The sequence below is a fragment of the Sorex fumeus genome, unplaced genomic scaffold (genome assembly GCF_029834395.1).
Source record: "Sorex fumeus unplaced genomic scaffold, SorFum_2.1 ptg000030l, whole genome shotgun sequence".
Lineage (NCBI taxonomy): Eukaryota > Metazoa > Chordata > Mammalia > Eulipotyphla > Soricidae > Sorex > Sorex fumeus.
In genome coordinates, this window is record NW_026606087.1 from 14,852,440 (window position 1) to 14,876,374 (window position 23,935).

The following is a 23,935-nucleotide window of genomic DNA, read 5'->3' on the forward strand; positions in this document are numbered from 1 at the left end:
ATTAGAACTAAAAATAAAGTATAGGAGGTAAGGAAATTGCCTTTCAAGTATTTGTGCCAGTTTAATCCCTAGCATTACATAGTCTGCCACAAGGATCCCTAGAACAGAGACAGATGCGGTCCAAACTAAAAAAAAAAAGTAAAAGCACCTAGTTATACCAATTTTACTGTTTCTTATACTTGGTGCCTTTGAAAGTAAGTGGATTTCATAAATCTTGGTTATAATTTGGAAGCTTGGACTTCTTTTCAATCTGACTGAAAAATTTTGGCAAAAATAATTTTAATGAAGTACACTTGCTCTTAGTAAATCTTCTTGCACAAGAAGACTGAGATGCTTTCAACCTAGGAAATGATCAGAGAAAAGTAAAGGCATATTTTCCATGAAGGAGCATACAGAATTTATTAATGTTCATGGAATAATTATGCATCAATTGTAACAAGAAGTTTTAAATTTGACCTCTTTAGTATGAAGAAAATTCATATTAATATAGATAATAGGGATTATGATATTTTTCTAAGTCTGATTTTGCCCCATTTTTTCACCTGATAATATCTTTAAGATCCTTTGTCGGATCTGCTTTGTCTTGATGCTATAAATAATTGGGTTTAGTACAGGTGGGACAAGCAGGTAAATATTGGCCATAGTTATGTGAATAATGGGGGAGGAATGTTTTGCATAGCGATGCACAAGAGATAGCCCTATCATTGGTACATATAGAATGAGCACAGCACAAATGTGAGAAACACATGTGTTAAGGGCTTTGAGCTTCCCTCCCTCAGATGCAATCCCTAACACAGAGTGGAGGATAAAAGCATAAGATATAACGATTCCTAGAAAATCTAAACCCCAATAAGAGACAATAATAAACAAGCCAAAGTAAATATTGAAAGAAATATCAGAACAGGCCAAGTGGATGACATCTTGATGCAAGCAGAAAGAGTGGGAGAGAACACGGGAACGACAGTAGGAAAATGTAGGGATACGAGCAATAACAACAGGGTTGACAATGGAGCATCTGATTACAGTGATCGCCCCCATGCAGATAATGCGCTTTGGAGTGAGTTTGCTGGAATATCTCAAAGGGTCACATATGGCAACATACCGATCAAACGCCATGACTAGGAGCACAGCTGTCTCCATCAGCGAAAAAGTGTGAATAAAATACATCTGAACTATACAGGTATTGATTCCAATCTCCCTAGCATCAAACCAAAAGACTCTCAGAACTGTGGGTAAGGTAGAGAAAGACATGCCTATGTCAGTGAGAGACAGCATGGACAGGAAGTAATACATGGGCTCATGGAGACTCTTGTCTGTGCGGATGACATGCAGAATTGTACAATTGCCCACAATTCCAATAAGGTATAGCACACAAAAAGGGATGGAAATGAGTAGATTAAAATTCTCGTAGCCGGGAATCCCAGAGAGGAAGAATGAAACAGGTAGTCCAATACTTGAATTAAAACCTTCACGGAGACTGCCTGATGAAGTCATTTTCTTATGTAAGAGGACTCCTAGAAAGAAAAAATAAACATCATACTAATGCACGAGTCACGTTTTCCACTCTTTCTTTATTAAGACAAATATTCCTTTCTAATTGATTTGTAGTACAGGTTTTTAGAGTTTGGAAAAACAATTCTGAAGAATTATACAATTCAACACTATTACTATATAATGACATAACTTTTTTAGTTCTATGTCTATATTTGTATCATATTGATTTTGGTTTTTTGGATATTCATATTGATATCCTTTTCCATCCTCTAGCCTTCTTTTTATTTATTTATTTATTGCTTTTTGGGTCACACCTACTGATGCACAGCGGTTACTCCTGGCTCTGCACTGAGGAATTACTCCTGGCGGTGCTCAGGCGACCACATGGAATGCTGGGAATTGAACCCCAGTCGGCCACCGTGCAAGGCAGACGGTTACCCGCTGTGCTAACACTCCAGCCCCTAGCCTTCTATTTTAAACATTTATATTTTTCCACTTATATTTTGGTAGCTTGGTTAATTTTAATTAACTTAAACTTTTAAATTCACAACTTACTTGACTTATATAAGGATCGATTTCAGGTACTTGACTTTATTTTGTTAAACATCCATTTGCATCTAACAGGAACACTTGGAAGAATATTATTAGAATGAATATTGGCAATCTTTAGGCTTGGATTTTGTTGTTTTTTTTCCCATTTGAGACAATACACAAGATTATCTAGTCATATATTTCTACAAAACTTTATATATGCTTACCTATGCTTCAATTACTTTATAGTTTTACTATTTGACTTTATTCCAGGGAAAATATTTCTTTGTGAATAAATTCTGCCTTGTAATTCTACATTACCTTTTTAAATTTTTTGGCATGCACACATAATAATTTGTTTTCTTTTTTTTTCTTTTTTAGATCACAGCCAGCGTTGCATAGGGATCAGTCCTGACTCTGCACTCAGGAATTACTTCTGGCCGTGTTCAGGGGACCATATAGGATGCTGGGAATTCAACCTGGGTCAGCTGCATGCAAGGCAAACACCCTACCCACTATGCTATCACTCCAGCCCCCCATAATTTGTTTTCTATTTCTCCTATTTTTGGACATGTTTTTTCTAAATGTGAACTTATTCTTATATTTTGATAATATAAACCATAAAATAACTCAACTATGTAAAAAATTAAATTGACATGTTATATATAAGTAGGCTGAGGCTTGAAGACTTCAGTCACCTGTGTAAAGTCACATTGGAATATGAGCCATACTAAATGTCAGTTTTATTGCAGTGCTGGTGGGAATGGAAATGAGCCAGCATTTGTTCTCCAGCTCTTGTAGTCACGATAATGACCTGGACAGCACTTTGAAGTTTCAGTTTTAAGTCTACCATCATATTTCCATAAGTCAAAAATATCATAATCAACAACAAAATTAGTTCTATCCAGTAATTAATTATCACGGTAACAGACAAATATGTACTTTATCTGCCAGGCTTCAAGAGACATCTGTACTTGTTGAACTAACAAATCTGTACTTATTCTTCCAGGCAAACCACACATCTGAAGTCTATTTCTAAATTAAACTATCTGTACCCTGCATTAAAAAATCTGTACCCTTTCCCACATGATTCAATGATTTTTTCATAAAATCCATTTGACTATTACTGAGAATTTCTAGGGTATAGCCTTTATTTAACTTTAGCTATAGTTAAAGTAAAATTAACTATAGTTAAAGTAAAATAAAGGTTACACCGCACTTTTTCACTTTATCTGTAATTCATGTTCCTATCCTAATATTTCAGATTACTGTCAGATTCCTCTACATGATCTATTTATCTATTGGAGCTAGAGAGTTAGGTAGTGGGTATGGTGCTAACCTTAAATTCTTTTTAGTGGGTCCTCAGCAACCCATTTGATCCCCCAAATCAAGCCAGAAGTGATCCTAGAGCACAGAGAGAGGAGTAAGACCTGAACACTGCTGAATGTGGCCCCCAAAGCGAAAAGAAATAATAATTAAATTATCTATAAATTTCTTATTACAATTAAGTTACAAGATGTCTGTGTGAAGTCAGCAAAGATGTCTATGTGAAGGCAAAAAAATTATGTAATCAGAAGACTGAGATTCAGAAACATCACCTAGCAAACAAATGAACTGTTTCTCTAGAGTCTGAATCCTAGCCCTTGCTTCTGAAGCTTTTGTATGGAAATATTTTATACTTTGTTCATAAACAACCCCGAACCTGCACCTTATTGAATATCCCATGTGCTCAGTTAATAGAATTACAGATGTTACTCTTAAATTACCATTTTCGTGCAGACTACATAATATTTTTACAAGTAAAAATGCTGTATCTCTGAGCAATATTTCTGGCTTCTCCTAAAATTTGTTTCATGTCTTCTTTGGACATGTTCTATCTTCTCACACTTCTACAACATTTTGCTTAAAAGAAAGGCAAGTAGAAAATTAAGAGATGCGTATTAAAATGAGAAACTTTAGATAGGCAGAGAAGTGGCTCAGGGAAGGTTTGGAAGGACACTTTCAATGAGAACACTGCATTAGAAATAGTCGTGACTCAGAGAATGCCAGGGTATAGAAATGAGATTATCAACTGTGCAGTTATTTAATTTACAGATAGTCCTCTAATATATCTTATTAGCTATTTAAGTATTATTGACTGAAATGTCCCTGGCAAGTGGAGGTAAGTACCATTTAAAGGTGAAATGAAAAGAAGCAGGTTACCAAGTAAGACTTTTAATATGTAACCTTTTAAGATATGTAATAAAATAAAAAGAAAAGCAAAAGCAAAACACAACAAAAAAATCTTTCTAAGGTAGAAGTCAAAGCCTCAGATTTAGATGATTTATATATCAACTGAAAGGCAATTTTTTAAATACGATTTTTTAAATAATTGTGAGAATGCAACACTACCTTATTCTGCACATTTTACTCTAGTCCCATAACATCTTACTAAAATATCTTAACATCTTTTTCAAAATTGTTTTCTTGCAGTTAAGTGACATGATTATAATGGTATTATCATTTATAATATTGTAGAATGTTAATGAATTTAAACTTTGTATGACCAACCCAGCTATTTCCCTTTTTCCTTTTTAAAAAATCACACTAATTTTGACTAATAAACACATACAAAATAAAACTGTATTTTTATGATTTTAAAATCTTACATAATTTAATTAAAAACATACTATTTTAACTACTTTTTCTTTACTAACATTATTTGTAACTACTAATGTTTTATACCAAATATTTTAATAATTTCTCTCAAAAACAAAACAATATTATCTTCATACCTCTGTATGTGACCATGTTTTTAAAAAATCAACAAAGTACATAGTCTTTTATGATCCACACCCAGTAGTGCCTAGATCTAACTTCTGGCTCTCCCCTCAGGGATCACTCCTGGCCAATGACAGGGGCTAGTTACATTTTGTTTCTTCACCCATCCAGGAAGGAGGATGAAGAAGGGAGAGAAAATAGTGCCCCAAAAGTTGGGACTTGAAGAAAGAGAAAAAGGCTCTGGAACCAAGCAGTGGCAGAGAAATGGGCAGACAGACTGATCCTTCATCTATTCCTTAAGCATTCCAATAGGTTCCTTCTCGTCCTTGGAAGAAGAGAAAGACAGAGAGACAGAGAGACAGACAGACAGACAGACAGACAGACAGACAGAGAGACAGACACAGAGAGACTCTTAATCCTGCCAGAACCTTCTAGCTGAGGGAGACGCCCACGGATCAGACAAGACTTCTAAGCCTGTCTGAGCCGCGCTCCTGACAGAGACTTGTCAGTTCTATAGCTAAACCCATAAGGTCCTATCTGTAGGTGAAAGAGAAAAGGATATTGTAGAAAGGAATAAACGTCTTTCAAAGCCCAACATTAGGGCCTGGAACAATAGCACAGTGGGTAGGACATTTGCTTCGCACACGGCCAACCTCAGGTTTGATTCCCAGCATCCCATATGGTCCCCTGAGCACCGCCAGGGGTGATTCCTGAGTGCAGAGCCAGGAGGAACCCCTGTGTGACCCCCCAAAAAAACCAAGAAAAAAAGCCCAACATTAGAGTGTCAAAATGAAGAGTAAGAAGGAGGTGTTCAAACCCTGACCCCGCTGGGTCGAAGCTGTGTGGCAGTAACAGAATTTATCAGAACAAGATGGATTAGGCAGAACAAAATGTTTTTTATGAAAGAGAATATACTAGTGATATGGAAGCTTCTGAAGGAAGAGACCTGTCTTGCATTCTTAGGAAGCACTTTTATGGCACAATTTTGGGTGCTCTGGGTGGGAAATTTCTGCTTTCTATAGATTTCCATAGTCCTGGAAAGCTGGAGACAGACACAGAATTTTGGGTAAATTGTAAATGTAATATTCTAAGCTGATCACATAAAAGGGATTAGAAATGCATATAGTAATTTGGATCAACTATAAAACATTCTGTTAATCATATAGAGATAAAGTTCATGAAATAATTTTAGACTATCCCAAGAAGGGAGTAATGTGGCAATCCTAGGAATTTGGGTGGCAAAGGCAAAGAATGTATATCTTTCTGGGCCAAGTCAGGAGTGCCTAGCCCAGTTCTCAGAACTGTGAGGCACTAGAGCTTCTTGGGCACAGATGATTATCTCTGCCCACTTGGCCTTTGAGATGAAGGTTAAGCTAGGCATCCTTTTAAGGGGCCTTTGCAAGACTACTCTAACCCAACACCACCAATGTTTCCAATACTACAACCACATAATATGTTACTTCTAGTCTGTCTTTTCTTTATGCAAGTTTACCAAACCCAGGCAAATCCCTCTGCCCTTATGAAACAACCTAACCTGTATGTGAAATCTTCACACATTTCTCTTGCTCATGTAAAAAAAAAGAGATTTTTTTCATGTTTTTATTTCTTTCAGTCCCTTTCCTACACACCCACGTTTTATTTCACGTTACTTTGTCACACGGTACTAGGTTTCCTACAAAATTCAACTATTTATTCAATCCATTCAGATCTATTATCCTCAAGAAAATAAAATCAAAACTTTATTTCTCTACTTTCAGTGTATAAATTAGCTGTTGTCTCCTCTTCCTGGTTTGTTCTCCACCCAGATAAGATACTTACACAAGTTCTGTAAGTCTTATCAGCTTCCCAATGATATAATTGACTTTCATAGGTTTGCTTCTTCCCACAGAGTCAGTGGCCAAGCTGGAGATATTTTCCTAAAGATTACAGGAGCTTATCAGCTAATGTATCTGTGACAAAAGAATATTTTTAAGTCATGGAATCCTGAGGGAACCGTTTTCATTAATAGAGCATTAGGGACTTTGGGACTTTGGGATCAAAGTTGCTCAACTTGGTAATTGGAAGTTTTCACAGGCACATGAATCATCTAAGGGATATTCAAGTGGTATAATATTAAGAAGACCCTGATTTTACATTTTACATGTTGTGTCTATATATTATTTTATTATTTTCAATAATTATTATACGTAGCTATTTTGCAATAAATGATCTTGTATTATTTCCCCCCTGCCTCAATTCCAGGTCAATTCTTCTTCAGGATTTGTGTACCTCAGAGTCTAATACCTTTTCCTTGTAATCTGCCTCTAAAATTGTTCATTTCATCATCCAGGTCTCAATTGTAATGTTCAAGCTTCAAGAATCCTTATGACACCATCTTCCTACATCTATTCAGTCTTCATCAGACCAAAAATTTTTTATTTTATAAAATGTATACTTTTTAGTAATCATTTCTTTCACAAAAACAATATTACTAAATTTGTTTTCTTACTTTTTGATGGGGCTGGAGTGATAACACAGTGAGTAGGACATTTACCTTGCATGCGGCCAACCTGGGCAACCCGGGATTGATTCCTCCACCCCTCTCGTAGAGCCTGGAAAACTACCGAGAGTATCTCGCCCTCACGGCAAAGCCTAGCAAGCTACCAATGGCATATCCAATATGCCAAACACAGTAACAACAAGTTTCACAATGGAAACGTTACTGGGCTTGCTCGAGCAAATCAATGAAAAATGGGAGGACAGTGCGTCAGTGCTACAGTGCTAGTTTTTTTTTTGGGGGGGGGGGTTGTGTGGGCTGGGGGACACACCCAGAAGTGTGCAGAGCTTATTTATGGCTTACTTGGATGACATTAGTCTCTGTACTACTTATCTTGCCCACACTTAATTTAATTTTTTCGGTGGGGGGGCATATCCAGGTGTACTCGAGATATACTCCTAGCTATGTACTCAGGGATTAAATCTGGTGGGTCCTGGGTAATCAGTAAGGGGATGATCAAACTGAGGATGCCTGCAAGACACGTGCTTTATCACTGTACTATCCATCATCTCTGTTAGTCAAGGATTACAAATTTGAGATGGCTCAAAGGGCATACGGGTTGGGTGGGGAAAGGCTGGAGATCATAGGCAGGTAGGGTCTCCTCCACGGCAACCAGATGTGGCACAACATCTTACACCCACCCCCCTAAGGAAAAGGGAAAATAATCCCCTGTATCATCACTGGGAGCACAGCTGGGAGCCACCCTCCGCTCATCTCCAGTAGCAAGAGTAGCCTCCCACTCCCCAGCCTTTGGTGTGACCTCTCCTTCACCTCAGACAAAAACCCGACCAACTCTCCTATGTTGTCCCAGTAACCAATGTGAGACAAGGAGGAAGCACATCAAATTTGGTATGAGGCTAGTACTTTTAGGTCCTCTTATTTATCAAGACTTGGACTCTAGGCCAATAGTACAGCAGCAGGTAGAATGTTTGCCTTGCATGAGGCCCAACAAGTTTCCATCCTTGGCAACCTGTAGCTATCTCTACGTACTGCCAGGAGTAATTCCTGAATGTAGAGTTAGGAGTAACCTCTGAGCATTGCTGGTGTGGCCGCCAGACAAACAAACAAATAAAAACTTGGAATCTTTTAACAGTTTTTTTTAATTTGTATGTTTTGACAAAAACATGATTTTGAATAGGGGACATTGTTTCTAAAATGTTTTTGCCGCCATCATGCAATTTAAATTGGCTTCATTCTGGGTTATCTGCTCTTCTTTCTGGTGGTAGGGGTTAAACCCAAAGTCTTACACACATAAGCGAGACCCATCGATGACTATTTTGGAGAAAAAAGCCAACTCCAAACTATGAATCCTTCCTGAAAGTGGCAGCATGGGGCCACTAGCCTTCAAGCCAATCACTTAGCAATTAAGTTTCAAGAAATGTCACACACATGTGCCTCACTGGACATGCCAGTGTCCATGATATCCCTTCATCCACACCCCTTCCAAGATAGGCCCAGCCTATCATCAGAAACTTTTACTTGCAGTTTTGTATCAGTGGCAGCACTAACCGCAGCCTGCAGCTCAGTTCAATATCAACAAAAGCCAGAATAACTCTCAGGTCTGCGCCTATAGTCATAGCCCAGCCCAGCAGAGACTTGGGACCCACCACTATCACTCAGGCTCAGAGGCGTAGACATAAAAGTGCGTTCTGGCAGTGCACCTTGTGGGAGACTATGCTGGGGACCTGGAAAAGGGAGTTTTCCCTTTGCCCAGCCACTCACCACAGTGCCCTGAGACCTGTCCCCAACATCACCCCCAGCTCCCCTGATGAACATTCACTGGGGTGGGGACACCCATTTTGACCATGGCTTAGTTTATTATAGGTCTAGTTCATAGAATATAATCTGTTACTTTGTATATAGAAAATACTGCATATTCTGACTTTGTGAATGAATAGAGGAATAGGAAAAAATTCCCAGTGTCAAATGGTACAAAAAGAAATCAGAAAGCATCTTATCAGTGGAGGATTTAGAGCTTTATATGTGCATTATATATCATTTTAAAACATTTTTATCACATTCCCATCATATTCACATACAGAATAGTATTATCTTCCTTCATCATTGTATTGAAAGTATTCTAGAACCTATAAAATTTGCTAAATAAAATACAGAATGAAAAGGGTATTGGATTTGTGACAAGAAGATTATAATTATAAAAACAAACATTAGGATACCAATCTTTATTACATTATATAAAATTATATAACTCAAATCAAAAATTGTGTAAAATTTCAGTTTTTATCACTTTAAGGATTTTAATGTAAGAAGAATATTTATAAATTGTGGTTTTGACCAATACATTCCAGTGAAAGATTTATTGTATTACAGATGACATTGGGGAAAATATATGCATTATTTTCCTACTTCTTGATATCTAATAAAATGTATAGGAAAATAGCTCTGACTAATTGCTTATACTCAGAAATTATTGCTCTGGTAGACTTTAGGATATACTGAGAGCTCATTCATATTTGGGCCACTCTCTTGGACACTGGATTTCTATAGATGAAGGTATATCTACTAATCTGGTTAATGTAGGGCGTTCGCCTTACAAGCAGCCAACATGGCCGACCTGAGTTCGATTCCTCTGCCCCTCTTGGAGAGCCCGGCAAGCTACCAAGAGTATTCTATATGCCAAACACAGTAACAACAAAGTCTCCAATGGAGATGTTACTGGGCCCGCTTGAGCAATACCATATCTCCAGAGGTGGCCAGGGGGAGGCCCCAACAGGTCTTTCTCTCTCCATCCGCATTTGGGGGCGGGGCGGGCCACTCGCCAGGCTGGGATGGCCCGGGTCATGGGGCAGATGGTGGACAAAACGAGGGCCAAGCCGGTTGATTCATCAGATGCTGTTCATTCCATTCTCCTGCCCCCAGTCTCTCTGATCCTCCCATTCTAGTCCCTCACTGATCCTCATTTCTGTCTCCTTCTGTCTCTCCCGCTCATTTCTCCCCCTTCCATCTCACAGTCAGAGCTCTCTCTCTCCACATGCCTGCTCCTGTATTCTTCCCCTACATTCTTCTCCCTCTGTTCCCCTTTCTAGTCTCTCCACACTCCATCTTGCTGCCCTGCTCTTTCTCCCTCTCTCCAACTCTCTTGTTTCTCCAACTCCCATGTGCTCTGGGCTGACAAAGCACCCAGTCTGGTAGCAAAATCAACATAAGAAAGCCTTCATCCCTCTTGGAGGGCCCAGCAAGCTACCAAGTGTATCCTGCCCACATGACAGAGCCTGGCAAGCTACCCCTGGCATACCCGATATGCTAAAAACAGTAACAATAACAGGTCTCATTCACCTTAACCTGAAAGAGCCTCCAATATGGCAGCATTGGGAAGGACGAGTAAAGAGAGGCTGCTAAAATCTCAGGACTGAGGGGCTGGCACAATAGCACAGCAGGTAGGGCATTTGCATTGCATGCAGCTGACCCGGGTTTAGTTCCCAGCAACCCATATGGTCCTCCAACCACCGCTAGTAGTAATTCCTGAGTGCAAAGCCAGGAGTAACCCATGAGCATCAGTGAGTGTGATTCAAATAGCAAAAAACAAAAAACAAAAACAAAACCTCAGGGTTGGGATGAATGGAGGCGTTACTGGCTCGACCCGAGTTCAATTCTTCCACCCCTCTTGGAGATCCTGGCAAGCTACCAGAGTATCTTGCCCACACTGCCAAGCCTGACAAGCTACCCGTGACGTATTCGATATGCCAAACACAATAACAAGTCTCACAATTTTACTGGGCCCACTCAGTCAAATCAATGAACAACGGGAGGACAGTGACAGTGACAGTGACCATTATTTAAATATTTCTGTATATGGTATATCATGTTTCTAATTTTATATATGTATAAATATGCATATATACACTTATGTTTAATTTATATATTTTTGTTACAGGTTTGATTTACTCTATAGTTTCATATAATTTTAACATTAGTGGAATTATTTACCATTTCTTTCTTTCCTTTCTGTTTTTATTTTATTTTATTTTTTGGTCAGGGGACCACTGCTGGCTGTACTTGGGGATGTGTCACTCCCAGTACATCATGTGGTGACAGAGATTAAACTCAAACCTCCCATATGCAAAGCATTAACTCAGTCTATTAAGCTCTTTTTTCCTCCCTCTTTAACATTTTTTGTTAAACAAATCTAATTGTGATGACACCCTTCAGTTTGTGTTTATTTGGGGATTTTTTCTGTTTTTGAGGATTTGAGAGCTTTTTGGAAGTTCAAGCAGAGGAGCACAGCTACTTGTATACCCTCAAACGAAGACCAGTCTGTCTCTGTTTGGGGAAGTTCGTCCTCTTCTACCAAGCGTGCAGCTTCGAGAGGGATGCACATGGAGCAGTGAGGGAGGAAGGGGACACCCGCCTAGCCAGCCAGATCAGCCGAATCAACCCTGGTGACCAAAAAGGGGGTGACAGATGTTGCAGCCAGATCTCCCTCACATCTGGAGAGATATTGCTGGAGTGATAGCACAGTGGGTAGGGCATTTGCCTTGCATGCTGCCAACCCTGGTTCGATTCCTAAGCCCCTCTCGAAGAGCCTAGCAAGCTACAGAGAGTATCCCGCCTGCACAGCAGAGCCTGGCAAGTTACCATGGTGTATTCAACATGCCAAAAACAGAACAAGTCTCACAATGGAGATGGCACTGGTGCCTGCAAATCGACAAGCAACGGGAGGACAGTGCTACAGTGCAGTGCTTTTGAGGAGCTGATTTACTTAGCGTAGAATGCTTCAGTTTTCTAATAATTTAAATACATCATCACACTTTATTCTTAGCTGCAAGGTTTATTTCCAAACTTGAAACTGCAGTGGAATTGATGTATGAAAAGAACTAAAGAGGGCTGGAGTGATAGCACAGAGGGAAGGGTATTTGCCTTGCACGCAGTCGACCCAGGTTCGATTCCCAGCATCCCATGCGGTCCCCTGCTTACCGCCGGGAGTAATTCCTGAGTGCAGAGTCAGGAGTAACCCCTGTACATAGAGAAAGAAAGAAAGAAAGAAAGAAAGAAAGAAAGAAAGAAAGAAAGAAAGAAAGAAAGAAAGAACCTCTGTATCTGTTCATTTTCCAAAAGTTTGAACTTAAAAGGTTTCAAAATTATATCAAAACATGAAGGGATGATTACAACTGCAGCTATAAACCTAAGAGAACTGGATAATTAATATGAAATTAGGAAGATTTTCAATCTTCACCAATAACATAATAAATTTCACCTTCTCCCATCAGGACCTGTGTTATTCCTGTTTATCCTCTGGGATTACCATGTTGAAGCTGCTATGTATATAAATTGCACGTTTAGGTTGCTTTGGGGCTCTGAATACATTTCTTTAAAAGTGAATTAAGATTGTTGCAAAACCAGTGTGGTACGGAAAGAGATAGTCTGAGTTATAGAAAGAAAACTTTAAGAATGTGTAAAACTACATATTTTTTAACTTCATCTTTTATTTTCCAAATAGTCTAGAATCATTGATTCTTGTTAACATTTAAAGAGCAAATATTTTTATTCCCTATGGATGAAATAAAGAAAAGGAAAGATTCTAGGAAGCAAAGATCATTTTTAAGAATATCATAGTGGATTTATTCTCATTTTGAGCAAATTTTATATTGTATGGATCTTTTGATGAATCCCTGAATATATTTTTATGAATACCTTGTAATCTCCTTATGTAACAGGTTTGTACTTTCAAAAATATGATGCCACAAAAATTATATCACGTTTTCTATAGATCAAAGTATTTAGAACTATGTGTTTTTGAGTGTCTATACTAGATAAAACTTCTACTTATTGCAATTATACATGAAATGGGCACTTTTTAAGGACTATGTGATAAACATAACAGTGACTTGAGAAGAGACTACAAAATTTCTTTTTGGTATGTGGTTTCTCATAAATGCTTCGGGATCCTTATTTGAGCCACAGAGTCTCATCTTGAAAAAGTCTTTTCGTCACAAGAACAATATAATTTCATTTATCACATCATTATTTACTTTTCTAACTGAACTTTTTGTTACCTTATTTTCCCCCTAATTTTTGTGTGGAGAGAGAAAAAGAGAGAGAGAGAAAGAGAGAAAGAAAGAGGGGGAGAGAGAGAGAGGGAGAGAGGGAGAGAAGGAGAGAGGGAGAGAGGGAGAGAGAGGCATTATGTCTATTTTCCTATGTCTATAATCACGTCTCTGGATCAAAGTCACCATATTTATATTTCTATTTTAGTGTCATTTATTTAATAAGGCTTTTGTCAGTTTACTAAGCTCAACATTGTTACCTGTCTCATTTTTATGTAATTTATCTTTCACTCCACTCCAGGTAGTTTTTACCTTATAAAATATATTTGAAAAAAAATTTACTCATTTCTAGGAAAATAACTTAAAAATCATATTTGTATTCTTCAAGAACTTTTCACTGTGATAAACTTACTTCAGTAAATATGAAACATGATTGCCTGGAAAGAAGTAAGTGGCATTTAATGATAAGAAATATATTGTCCTTTGAAATATATCTTTCTTGGTTAAAAAACATATGCTAGATAAATTGCAGAAACAAATAAAAAGATAAAGACAAAATACTTTATTTTTCAATTAATAATATATGCCACTTTGCAGAAGAAAATGATAGATGTAATTCTCGCTCAAAAGTAATGTCAGAAAATTAGTATCATATCTAGATTTAAACAGATACCACTTATTTTTATTTCTTCAGTAAATGACAATGCGGTTTTTAGAAACTACTACCTAATGTAAGCATCTTTCCACTATCTCCCTGTTATTTTCACAAAGATTATTTTGCTTGATTACTTTTAGTGTTATGATACAACTCAGTAAATATTTGTTGAACTAAGCAGAAATATTTTAGGTTAAATGTTTTACAGGAAATAAAAGAACAAAGTGAGCTTAAAAATTCCCCGCTAGAGTATGAGTTAATATAGATATTGTCTTTCTCTACTTTGAATGCAGTAATTCATCATGTTATTACTAATTTATCAATAAAGCAAAAGTAAATTTTAATATTTTAGATTATTAATTTTAATTCTTTTAAGCAACATATCACTTGTGGCTCTTCTGGTCAAAATATTTATATTTTTCAGTTTCAGGATGTGAACATGTCGACATACCAACTTTATATTTAAACATACTGATAAAAGCAAAGATGCCTCCTCTCAACATTTCTCGCCCATCTCCTCTCACTTTCTTGTTGCTGGGCATACCAGGACTAGAACATCTTCATGTCTGGATTGGGATTCCCTTCTGTTCCATGTATGTGGTGGCCGTGGTGGGGAATGTGACTATCCTAGCTGTGGTTAGAGCAGAGCGCAGCCTTCATGAGCCTATGTTCCTCTTTTTGTGTATGCTATCTGTCACTGACCTGGTCCTCTCCACATCAACGCTGCCCCGCATGTTGTGTCTCTTCTGGCTTGGAGATCATGACATTGCCTTTGATGCCTGCCTGACCCAAATGTTTTTTATCCATAGCTTCACTGCTTTGGAGTCCGGCTTCTTTCTGGCAATGGCCTTTGATCGTTATGTGGCCATTTGTCATCCACTGCGCCACACCACCATTCTCACCCACAACCGCATCATCATAATTGGTATTATTGTGGTGATACGGGGCGTAGCATTCTTTACCCCACACCCTATCCTACTAAAACAGTTGCCTTACTGCAGAACACGAGTCATTGCACACACCTACTGTGAATTCATGGCTGTAGTGAAACTGGCCTGTAAGGAAATAGGAGCCACCAAGAGATACAGCCTCAGTATGGCTTCGATTATTGGCTCATGTGATGCCATTCTTATTGCTGTTTCTTATGCTTTTATCCTTCGCTCTGTATTCCGCCTACCATCCCGAGAAGCCGGCTTTAAGGCTTTAGGTACATGTGGATCTCATGTCTGTGTCATTCTTGTCTTCTACTCCACAGCTGGTTTTTCCATTTTCACTCACCGTTTTGGAAAAAATATACCTGCCCATATCCATATCTTTATTGCAAATATGTATCTTTTGGTGCCCCCTTTTCTTAACCCCATTGTTTATGGAGTAAGGACCAAGAAAATACGGGAGCGTGTTCTTAGAACACTAATGGTCAAAGTGACTTGATTTTAGTTGCATCAATAAAATTAATGGTTCAAGAATTAGCCGTAACACATTCATCTTATTTTCATAACACTAGCTATCTGAAATTTTTTTCTGTGTGTTTGTAAATTCCAGATTTTCTATTTAAAGTTATTTTACTCAGTCCATGAAATAAATATTATAAGACAAATTGTTCTTCTTTTCCCAATTATGTGTTTTTGTTTTGGAGCTTATTTATAAAGTGTGAATAGTAAGGAAAGAAAAGAACAAAACAAAAAAATTTCCAAAGAATTAAATCATGAGCGGCATATAGACATCAGTTTAAAACAATTTCGATGTATGGGACTGTGATTTCTTAGAATGGGTGATATTTATTGGAACAATTTTCAAATAAAACAAATTCGAAAAATTATTTATACGGATAAGGACATAGGAATAATAGTGTACACACACTATAATTTTGAATTAAGAATTGAATATCCCATAAGAACAAAGAAACAGCAGTTTGGAGACAACAGCAGGTTTGGGACTTGACACCACACTCAATACCTGATATCACATTCTCCTCTCTCTTCTCACATCTCCTGGTATCACTAAGTATAGCCTTAGCAGCCCTTCAGGCATAGCCAAGTTTGACTCTAGTGATTATAGAGCATCATCATAATGAACCTGATGGACCCAAGACTCAAGAAACACTGTATTCTCATGTTTTTGCATTGAGCCATATGCTGACAAATTACTACTATGATTAGTTTCTGGTTATCTTGAGCAGCCTGGGAGAATCCCTCCACCAAGTGAAAAATAAAAGCCTATAAGTAAGCATGGATCAGTGCTAGGGCTGCCCATTTCCTAGAAAAAAAATGATAACTTTTCCAAACAAGTTATCATTTCAAAAACTATGCAAAATCCTAGAATCTGGGGAAATTGAAATGGAAAGTTATGAGTTTCTGTCTTTATATTTAGTAGTAAACATCATCATTTTACTGAGCTACCATGTAGAATGAGTTGACTTCATTCATTGATTAGGTGTCTTGGAACCCAGTAGGAAGACATAGATTTGAAATTTAGTTTTAAATAGTTGTTTTAATAGCATCAACACTGAGAATTTATGTCTCTTTATTATTTACTGCCAGCTTTCCTAGACAAGTTGTATTTTTATTATTTTTAAAAATATAATTCAAAATATATTGCTACTCTGTTTTAGAACTGTCAGAGGTTATAAAAACTTGTTATTTTTAAATATAGTTTTATTGTTTTAGTTAAAGTAACATGTTATACAATAGTATTAAGATTTATGGTATGAATAAACATCTACCACCTCTCACTATTATCAAAGTATACAGTAATCTCCAAAATGTCCCTCTAGTTCATGTATTCATTTTCTCACACTCTCTATTCTCCTTCTTGGTAATCTCAGTTTCACAATCTTGGATCAAAGGTTTTCACTGTTTTTTATTGTCTATTCACTTGTTTTGTTTCTCTATATACCACAAATGTGTGAGATCATCTAATAGTTGTCTTTCTCCTTCTGACATATTTTTCTTAACCTGCTATTTCACTTCAAGTTGCAGCAAACTGCAAAAATTCAATCTTTTCTTACACCTTTTCATAATAGTCCATTGTATATATGTACCAAAGCTTCTTTATCCATTTACCTATTGTTGGATGTTTGAGTTGCTCCCACACCCTAGCTTTTATACAAACTACCAACATTTATATAGTTGTGGATGCATCTTTTAAAACTGATTTTTTTGTGTCCTCGTGATAGATACCAAGATGTAAAAATTCTGGGTTATATTGAATCTTTATTTTTAGTTCTTTTGGGTAGCGGGGTAGAGATGGGGTTAGTGGTTGTAGGGACCTTCACCTAGCTCTGTACTCAGGGATCATGTCTGGTGGTTCCAGAGATCAAACCAGAGTTCACCATGTGCAAGACAAACACCTTACCTCTGCACTCTTCTCCACCCTCTATTTTTAGTTTTTAAGGAAGACTCAATACTGCTGTTGAGCTTTTATTTTGTTCTGTTTTTGCAAGTGTTTCTAAGCATTTTTTTTTTTGCTGCCAATTAGCCTTAGGAAACCAAACCTATAGTTTATTGTTTTTAGGGTTTTGGCCGCACCCAGGTGGGCTCAGGGTTTACTCTTCACTCTGTGCTCAGAGATCACATATGGGGTGCTAGGTAGGGATCAAATATTGATCAGCTGCCTGCAAGGCAAGCACCATGCCAGCTATATTATCTCTTCAACCCCTATTGCCTCATAGTTAAACATGTAAAAAGTTACATCTCAATTCATAAACAAACTATTTTCTATCACTCATGTTGCTATATATTAAAAATATATACACCTGATTTTGTTTGTTGTTTTTCCCTCAGCAAGTAAGCTCTCATTACGTTAGCAGGTATGACTGTGATTTTCATAATTTTTTTTTACAAAATCATGCCACCCATAAGCAGAGACAATTTTATGTGGGATTCCGCAAGGGCTGGAGTGATAGCACAGCAGTAGGGCATTTGCCTTACATGCAGCCAGCTCGACGGAGCCGTGTTCGATTCCGTCCCTCTCAGAGAGCCCGGCAAAATACCGAGAATATTTTGCCTGCACAGCAAAGCCTGGCAAGCTACCTGTGAGGTATTCAATATGCCAACTACAATAACAACAAGTCTCACAATGGAGATGTTACTGGGCCCGCTCGAGCAAATCGATGAACAATGGGAGGATAGTGACAGTGACAGGGATTCCCCAATTTGTGTGTGTGTGTGTGTGTGTGTATGTGTGTGTGTGTTGCTTTCTGTGTGCTTGTTTTCTTGTTTTTGCATAGCCAGTGGTGCTAAGTGCTTCCACCTGGCTCTGTGCAGTGATCATTTCTGGCTGTGCTCAGGGGAAACTATGAGTCTCCAGGGATTGAACCAGGCTTAGCTGCATGCAAGGCATGCATCTTATCTCTATTATCTCTCCGGTTATCCTCTCAGATTTGAATGCCCTTTATTTATTTGTCTTTTCTAATTAATTTAAATAGAGCTTTAGTTCTGTGTTTAATACAAGTGGCAAAATAATGGACATGTATTTTATTATTGATCAGAGTATGAAAAATCATCACTGCTATGTACAATGTTTTCTGTGGGTTTTTCATATATGATCTTATGTTGAGATCAATTACTTATTTTTCTTTTACCTTTGCTAAATCTATAAAGAATTATGCAGGAAGGTAATGATTTATCATTCCTCAATATCAACCAATTGACAAAGTTATTAGCCATGTATTATTATGGAGTGTCAGTGGTAACAAGGAAAGAGCCAAATATGGAAAATATTCTCTCATATGTGTGATATGAAGAACTTCTAAGGGAGAAAAAACATGACCCAGGGCATAGAACTGAAGAGTTGATCTACAAAAGTGAACTTAACTGGGGCAAGGGTCCCTGGAACATTGGTGAAGAACAGACACTCTGGTGGTGAGCAGGTGTTAAAAGCTTATCATAAAACTATTATTACTAAGCACAGTCCTCCCGTTGTTCATCGATTTGCTTGAGCGGGCCGAGTAACTCTCCATCATGAGACTTGTTATTGTGTTTGGCATATCAAATACATCATGGGTAGCTTGCCAGGCTCTGCCATGCGGGCGAGATACTCTCGGTAGCTTGCTGGGCTCTCCGAGAGGGGCAGAGGAATCGAACTCGGGTCGGCCATGTTGGCGGCTTACAAGGCAGATGCCCTTACAAGCGGTGTGACAGATACCGCTGTGCTATCGCTCCAGTTAATAGTTTATTAAAGGTAAAGGTAAAGGTAAAGGCCCTCCCATTGATCGTCGATTTGCTCGAGCGGGCCCAGTAACGTCTCCATTGGAGACTTTGTTGTTACTGTGTCTGGCATATCGAATACTCTCGGTAGCTTTATAAACAGTATTATAAATCAAGGTGTCTCAGTAACAAAGGAGAAATATTTAATTGAAAAATGAAAAACAAGACAAATATTTATACTTAATATAATACTTATAGTATTAAATTAATATAACTATTTTAACACAAATATAAAGTGATTAATAAAGATATTTAAGACAACTTTACTACCAATAATTATTTATATAAATTGTGTAACTAGAAAATCCAGACATTTATCAGTAAAAACTCCCAAAAATGAAAAACTATGGAATGTCATAACAATTCTAGGCCAAAAAATGATAATTTAATTATATCTAAGATATTTGAGTCTCTCAGTTGATATCACTAGTATATGGTCCTCTGTCAGTACAGAAGGCACTGGAGTAAAAACAGTTAAAGAGAGTGAAAATCAAGAACAAATATCATAACTTTTTTTCTGTAGTCTATAATATTCTTGACTATCATACTCATTCAATAAACCTAGTACAAATTCAGGCGATCTGCAGTCTGAGAAATTATAGTTCATAAAGTTTATCCCTCCTGAAATTCAGAAGTAAGAAGGAGGAATGAGAGGAGCAAAAACTCATTTGTAAGCAAAATAAATTTAGTCTTTGCATAACATCCCAACAAAATAAATAATGATGTTCTTATACATGATAATAATGCTAATACTGTACTCTATCAAATAATTCAGGCACAGGAAGATTAAGAAATTTCCTGGAGCCTTCATTGCTTTTATTTTTATATTAACTAAACATGATTTAGGTACCTATTTAGACTTGGGGTAATCTGAATGTTGTTACCCTGATTAATTCATAAACATATGCATCCATAATATCCTGCTCTTTTCATAATACGTTATGCTCATAATACATATGAGGAAAAATAATGTACTAATTCATAGAAAGTGACTGCCATTAATAGCAAGATATACAATAAATAAAAAATATATGAGGCCTCAATTCCAGAGATCATTTTTCAGTGGTTTCTAAGCTCAGGACTCAGGTGGTGTAAACACTACAAACATGATTCCCATTTAAAAACTAAATCTGCTTGGATATAGCAGGAGAGATTAGTAAAATTGTGTACTAAAATCAAATTCTCATGAGAGAAAGTCATATTCATTCTTTACAGGTCTCTAATCCCTCAGGATAAAAAATATAATTGTACTAGATGCCCTTTAGCTAATATTACGCTATGCCTGGGACTGAGCAATGAGACCAAATCATTGTAGAGGTAAGAAAGCTATGCTATAAACAAGCATTGTAGCTAAAATGAGAAGGGAGGATTAAGAACTATGGTTAGAATGAATGACGGAACCTGGGATATAGGATCTAGACCAGATTTAAGCAGGTAAAACTCATAATTTAGGGATATCAGAGTGATGGTTCCACTCCCTAAGTTGACAAAAATAATGTAGAAGAGTGTGAACTCAATATCTAATCTGAGATATATAAATTGTTCACAAATTTTTTAAACTTGAATCTACAATGAAATTTTGAATTAAATGGGTCAAAACCTTATTTTTCTACTTAGTTTTATTCAAACTAAGCCTTATTTTTTATCTTAGTTTTATTCAAACTAAAAAAAATGTTTCATCATGTATAAACTCTGTATATTTATATTTGAATCAAAATAATGAGTTACAAGTTTTAAACTCAGTATGGTTAGACTATATTTCCAAAACAATTACTCAGATACTTTAAGGTTGTTTTATCTGGTGAGCTCCTATGTGTGAATTAATATCATATTTAAAGTTGACTCTTAAAACCAAAATCAGTTAAGTGTATTGTGCTGCTGAATAACCTTCTGGAGAAGTGTGAATGATCATCTACAAAACTGCACAAATATTTAGTAACCTAAAAACCATATTCTCCTAGTGTATTCATTTTGTTATTGGATAATCTTTCAATGATTTCTTGCCATTCAGTTGTCTAATTCTATGAAGATAAGGTCCTTCCTTTTTTAAAATGTTGCATCACTTTTCAGTATAAATCTAGTTTATTTCAATCATCTTCACTTTACTTTCTTATTTACTGGACCTGATTTTTGTTTAGTATTTTTCAAGATTTTCTTTCCTAATGTATGTAGCCTTTCATTGGAGATGAGTTAAAATATAGTAAGTACAGAAATTTCGCATTTAATACATTATGGCATGATTTTATTTTTCTTTTTACTGTCTCAGAAGGTAGAAAGAACATATCCTTATAATAAACAATACATTAGGTACTACTACCATAATAGTATTGCTACTAAATGTGTTTTACAAAATAGAAGATACTACCTGTAAAAAAGAGAGGCCAACAGGTATAGATTAGATAGATCAGGCACATAAAGATATATTATTAATAGAAATAAACTTTTCCACTAGTTGTTCTTACTTCCAAAAGTATATTTCTATGTAGTTTATGCATTGCAGATTCTACCAAGGAAATCACGTTATATCAACTTATGCAATTTGGTGCCAATAGCACTTCATATCTATAATAAAGAAAAAATAGCCGTATATATTAATTATTGTGAAATTTAATTTTGACAGGGTCATGGAATTGCTACTGTTTTGATAATGCTTACTCAAAATAGATCCAATCTTCAACCTACCACCCTCCTACTACTTGGCATTCCAGGATTGGAAGCTTACCACATATGGATTTCCGTCCCTTTCTGCCTGGTTTACCTACTGTCGCTGATAGGAAATGTTTCCCTTTTAATAATTATCAAGACAGACCACAAACTGCACGAACCTATGTACCTCTTTCTATGTATGCTCTCAGTGGTTGATTTGATGCTTACTTCTTCGACACTTCCCAAGATACTCAGCCTTTTCTGGTTCAATGATAGAGAGATCTATTTTGAAGCCTGCCTCACTCAAATGTATCTTATCCATTCTCTGTCTACTATGGAATCTGGATTTATTTTGGCTCTGGCCTTTGACCGCTACGTTGCCATCTGCCTCCCACTAAGACATTCTACTATCTTAACTTCCACAGTGATTTTAGGTTTGGGTTTGGGTGTTGCATTCAGAGGTGCTATACTCCTAAGTCCACACCCTTTTTTATTGAGGTGGCTTTCTTACTGCAAAACGAATATCATCTCCCATACCTATTGTGAGTTTATGGCTCTGATAAAGTTGATTTGCAGTGAGACTAAGATCCGCAGATCCTATAGCCTAATTGTAGCATTCCTGACTGGGGGCTTGGATTTCATATTGATCATTTGTTCCTATGTCCTTATTTTACGCACTGTCTTTAGTCTTCCATCAAAAGCAGCCCGCCTCAAAACTTTAAGTACTTGTGTCTCCCACGTGTGGGTCATCTTAGCATTTTATACACCAGCCTTTTTCTCTTTTCTCACTCACAGGTTTGGCCACCACATTGCTCCACATGTTCACATTTTAGTAGCCAACATCTATCTTCTTATTCCACCCATGATGAATCCTATTATTTATGGCATTAAAACCCAAAGAATTCGGGAGAGAGTCCTAAAATTCTTAACAATAAAATGTGTTTGAAAGCACATCATGCTACTCTTGATATTTTGTGTTTGGGTTTCAAAAGTTGAGCTGTGAAAAGTGATAGCTAACTGTATTTGTTTTTAAAATTCTACCAAGAATCTGTAGGCCATCTTGTATGTGAGTATTGAATATTTCTATCAGTTTTTTGGCATCTTTTTCTTCAATCTCTTTTTTAAAGGTTGATTTTGTCTCTACTTTTATTATGGGACTGCTTTTATCAGTTTTCTGGGATTTTGCTTGTATTTTCTTGTTACCTGCTGATCTCTGAAATTCTTTATTTTAATTATGTTAATTATTTCACGGACTGGAGCAATAGCACAGCCAGTAGGACGTTTGCCTTGCACACAGCCAACATGGCCAACCCGAGTTCGATTCCTCCGCCCCTCTCGAGAGCCCGGCAAGCTACTGAGAGTATTTCGCCCCCATGGCAGAGCCTGGCAAGCTACCCATGATGTATTTGCTATGCCAAACACAGTAACACAGTTCGATGAACAACAGGAGGACAGTGACAGTGACAATTATTTCACATTGTTCCTGTTTTTTTCAATAGCATAGATTCCATCGATCCTCACACAAATGTACTATTTTTTTCCCCTGCAAGCTAAAATCTGCTTTTGAGCATCTGTAGTAAACTTTACTTTTTATTTACTGTACTTTTCTATTTCATAGTTCTTATTTAGTTATTGCCTTTTAAAAGTGACTATTTGTCTTCTATTTGTTAATTTATAATGCTTAAATAATTATGAAGTTTTATTTTTATTCATTAGACTTTTCCAGACATTTATAATAGCTGGCATCAAGTCATGTCTTGTAAGTAATGGTTTTACTTTGCATACATTTAAAAAATCTGGCTATATTTTTATTTTGAGTCCCTTTTTCTTTATTTTCTTTTGATATTTAAAAAAATCCTGAGCCTGTACTTTGCAGATTCCCAGGAACACATTAAAACTTTTAAAATCCCCTAAAAACATTTCATTTCTTATTTTTTTCTGTTGTTTTAATATTTAATCAAATTTGTTTTTAGTTTTCTTTTGCTTTGAACCTATAAAATGTCAAGACTGCTGTCACCCACCTCTATATATGTCTAAATCTCACTGCACTCAACAATTTTTCAGTGCCTTCCCTCTAGCAAAATAATGCTCGGTAACAATT

General features: G+C 36.9%; 3 protein-coding genes across 3 annotated transcripts; 2 read left to right on the plus strand and 1 right to left on the minus strand.

Moving 5' to 3' along the window:
• Positions 1-513: 513 nt before the first annotated feature.
• Positions 514-1,494, minus strand: LOC130025465 (olfactory receptor 51G2-like). The gene has a single exon (XM_056116404.1). It carries the CDS (start codon positions 1,492-1,494, stop codon positions 514-516), a length of 981 nt encoding a protein of 326 aa, XP_055972379.1.
• A 12,973-nt stretch (positions 1,495-14,467) lies between these two features.
• Positions 14,468-15,412, plus strand: LOC130025332 (olfactory receptor 52D1-like). The gene has a single exon (XM_056116291.1). It carries the CDS (start codon positions 14,468-14,470, stop codon positions 15,410-15,412), a length of 945 nt encoding a protein of 314 aa, XP_055972266.1.
• Positions 15,413-21,835: 6,423 nt separating this feature from the next.
• Positions 21,836-22,780, plus strand: LOC130025466 (olfactory receptor 52K2-like). Its single transcript, XM_056116405.1, has one exon. The coding sequence runs from the start codon at positions 21,836-21,838 to the stop codon at positions 22,778-22,780; it is 945 nt and encodes a 314-aa protein (XP_055972380.1).
• Positions 22,781-23,935: the final 1,155 nt, after the last annotated feature.

Bases quoted from the DNA above. Each gene is read 5' to 3' on its own strand.
- LOC130025465 (XM_056116404.1), bottom strand. From the start codon at position 1,494: ATGACTTCATCAGGCAGTCTCCGTGAAGGTTTTAATTCAAGTATTGGA.
- LOC130025332 (XM_056116291.1), top strand. From the start codon at position 14,468: ATGCCTCCTCTCAACATTTCTCGCCCATCTCCTCTCACTTTCTTGTTG.
- LOC130025466 (XM_056116405.1), top strand. From the start codon at position 21,836: ATGCTTACTCAAAATAGATCCAATCTTCAACCTACCACCCTCCTACTA.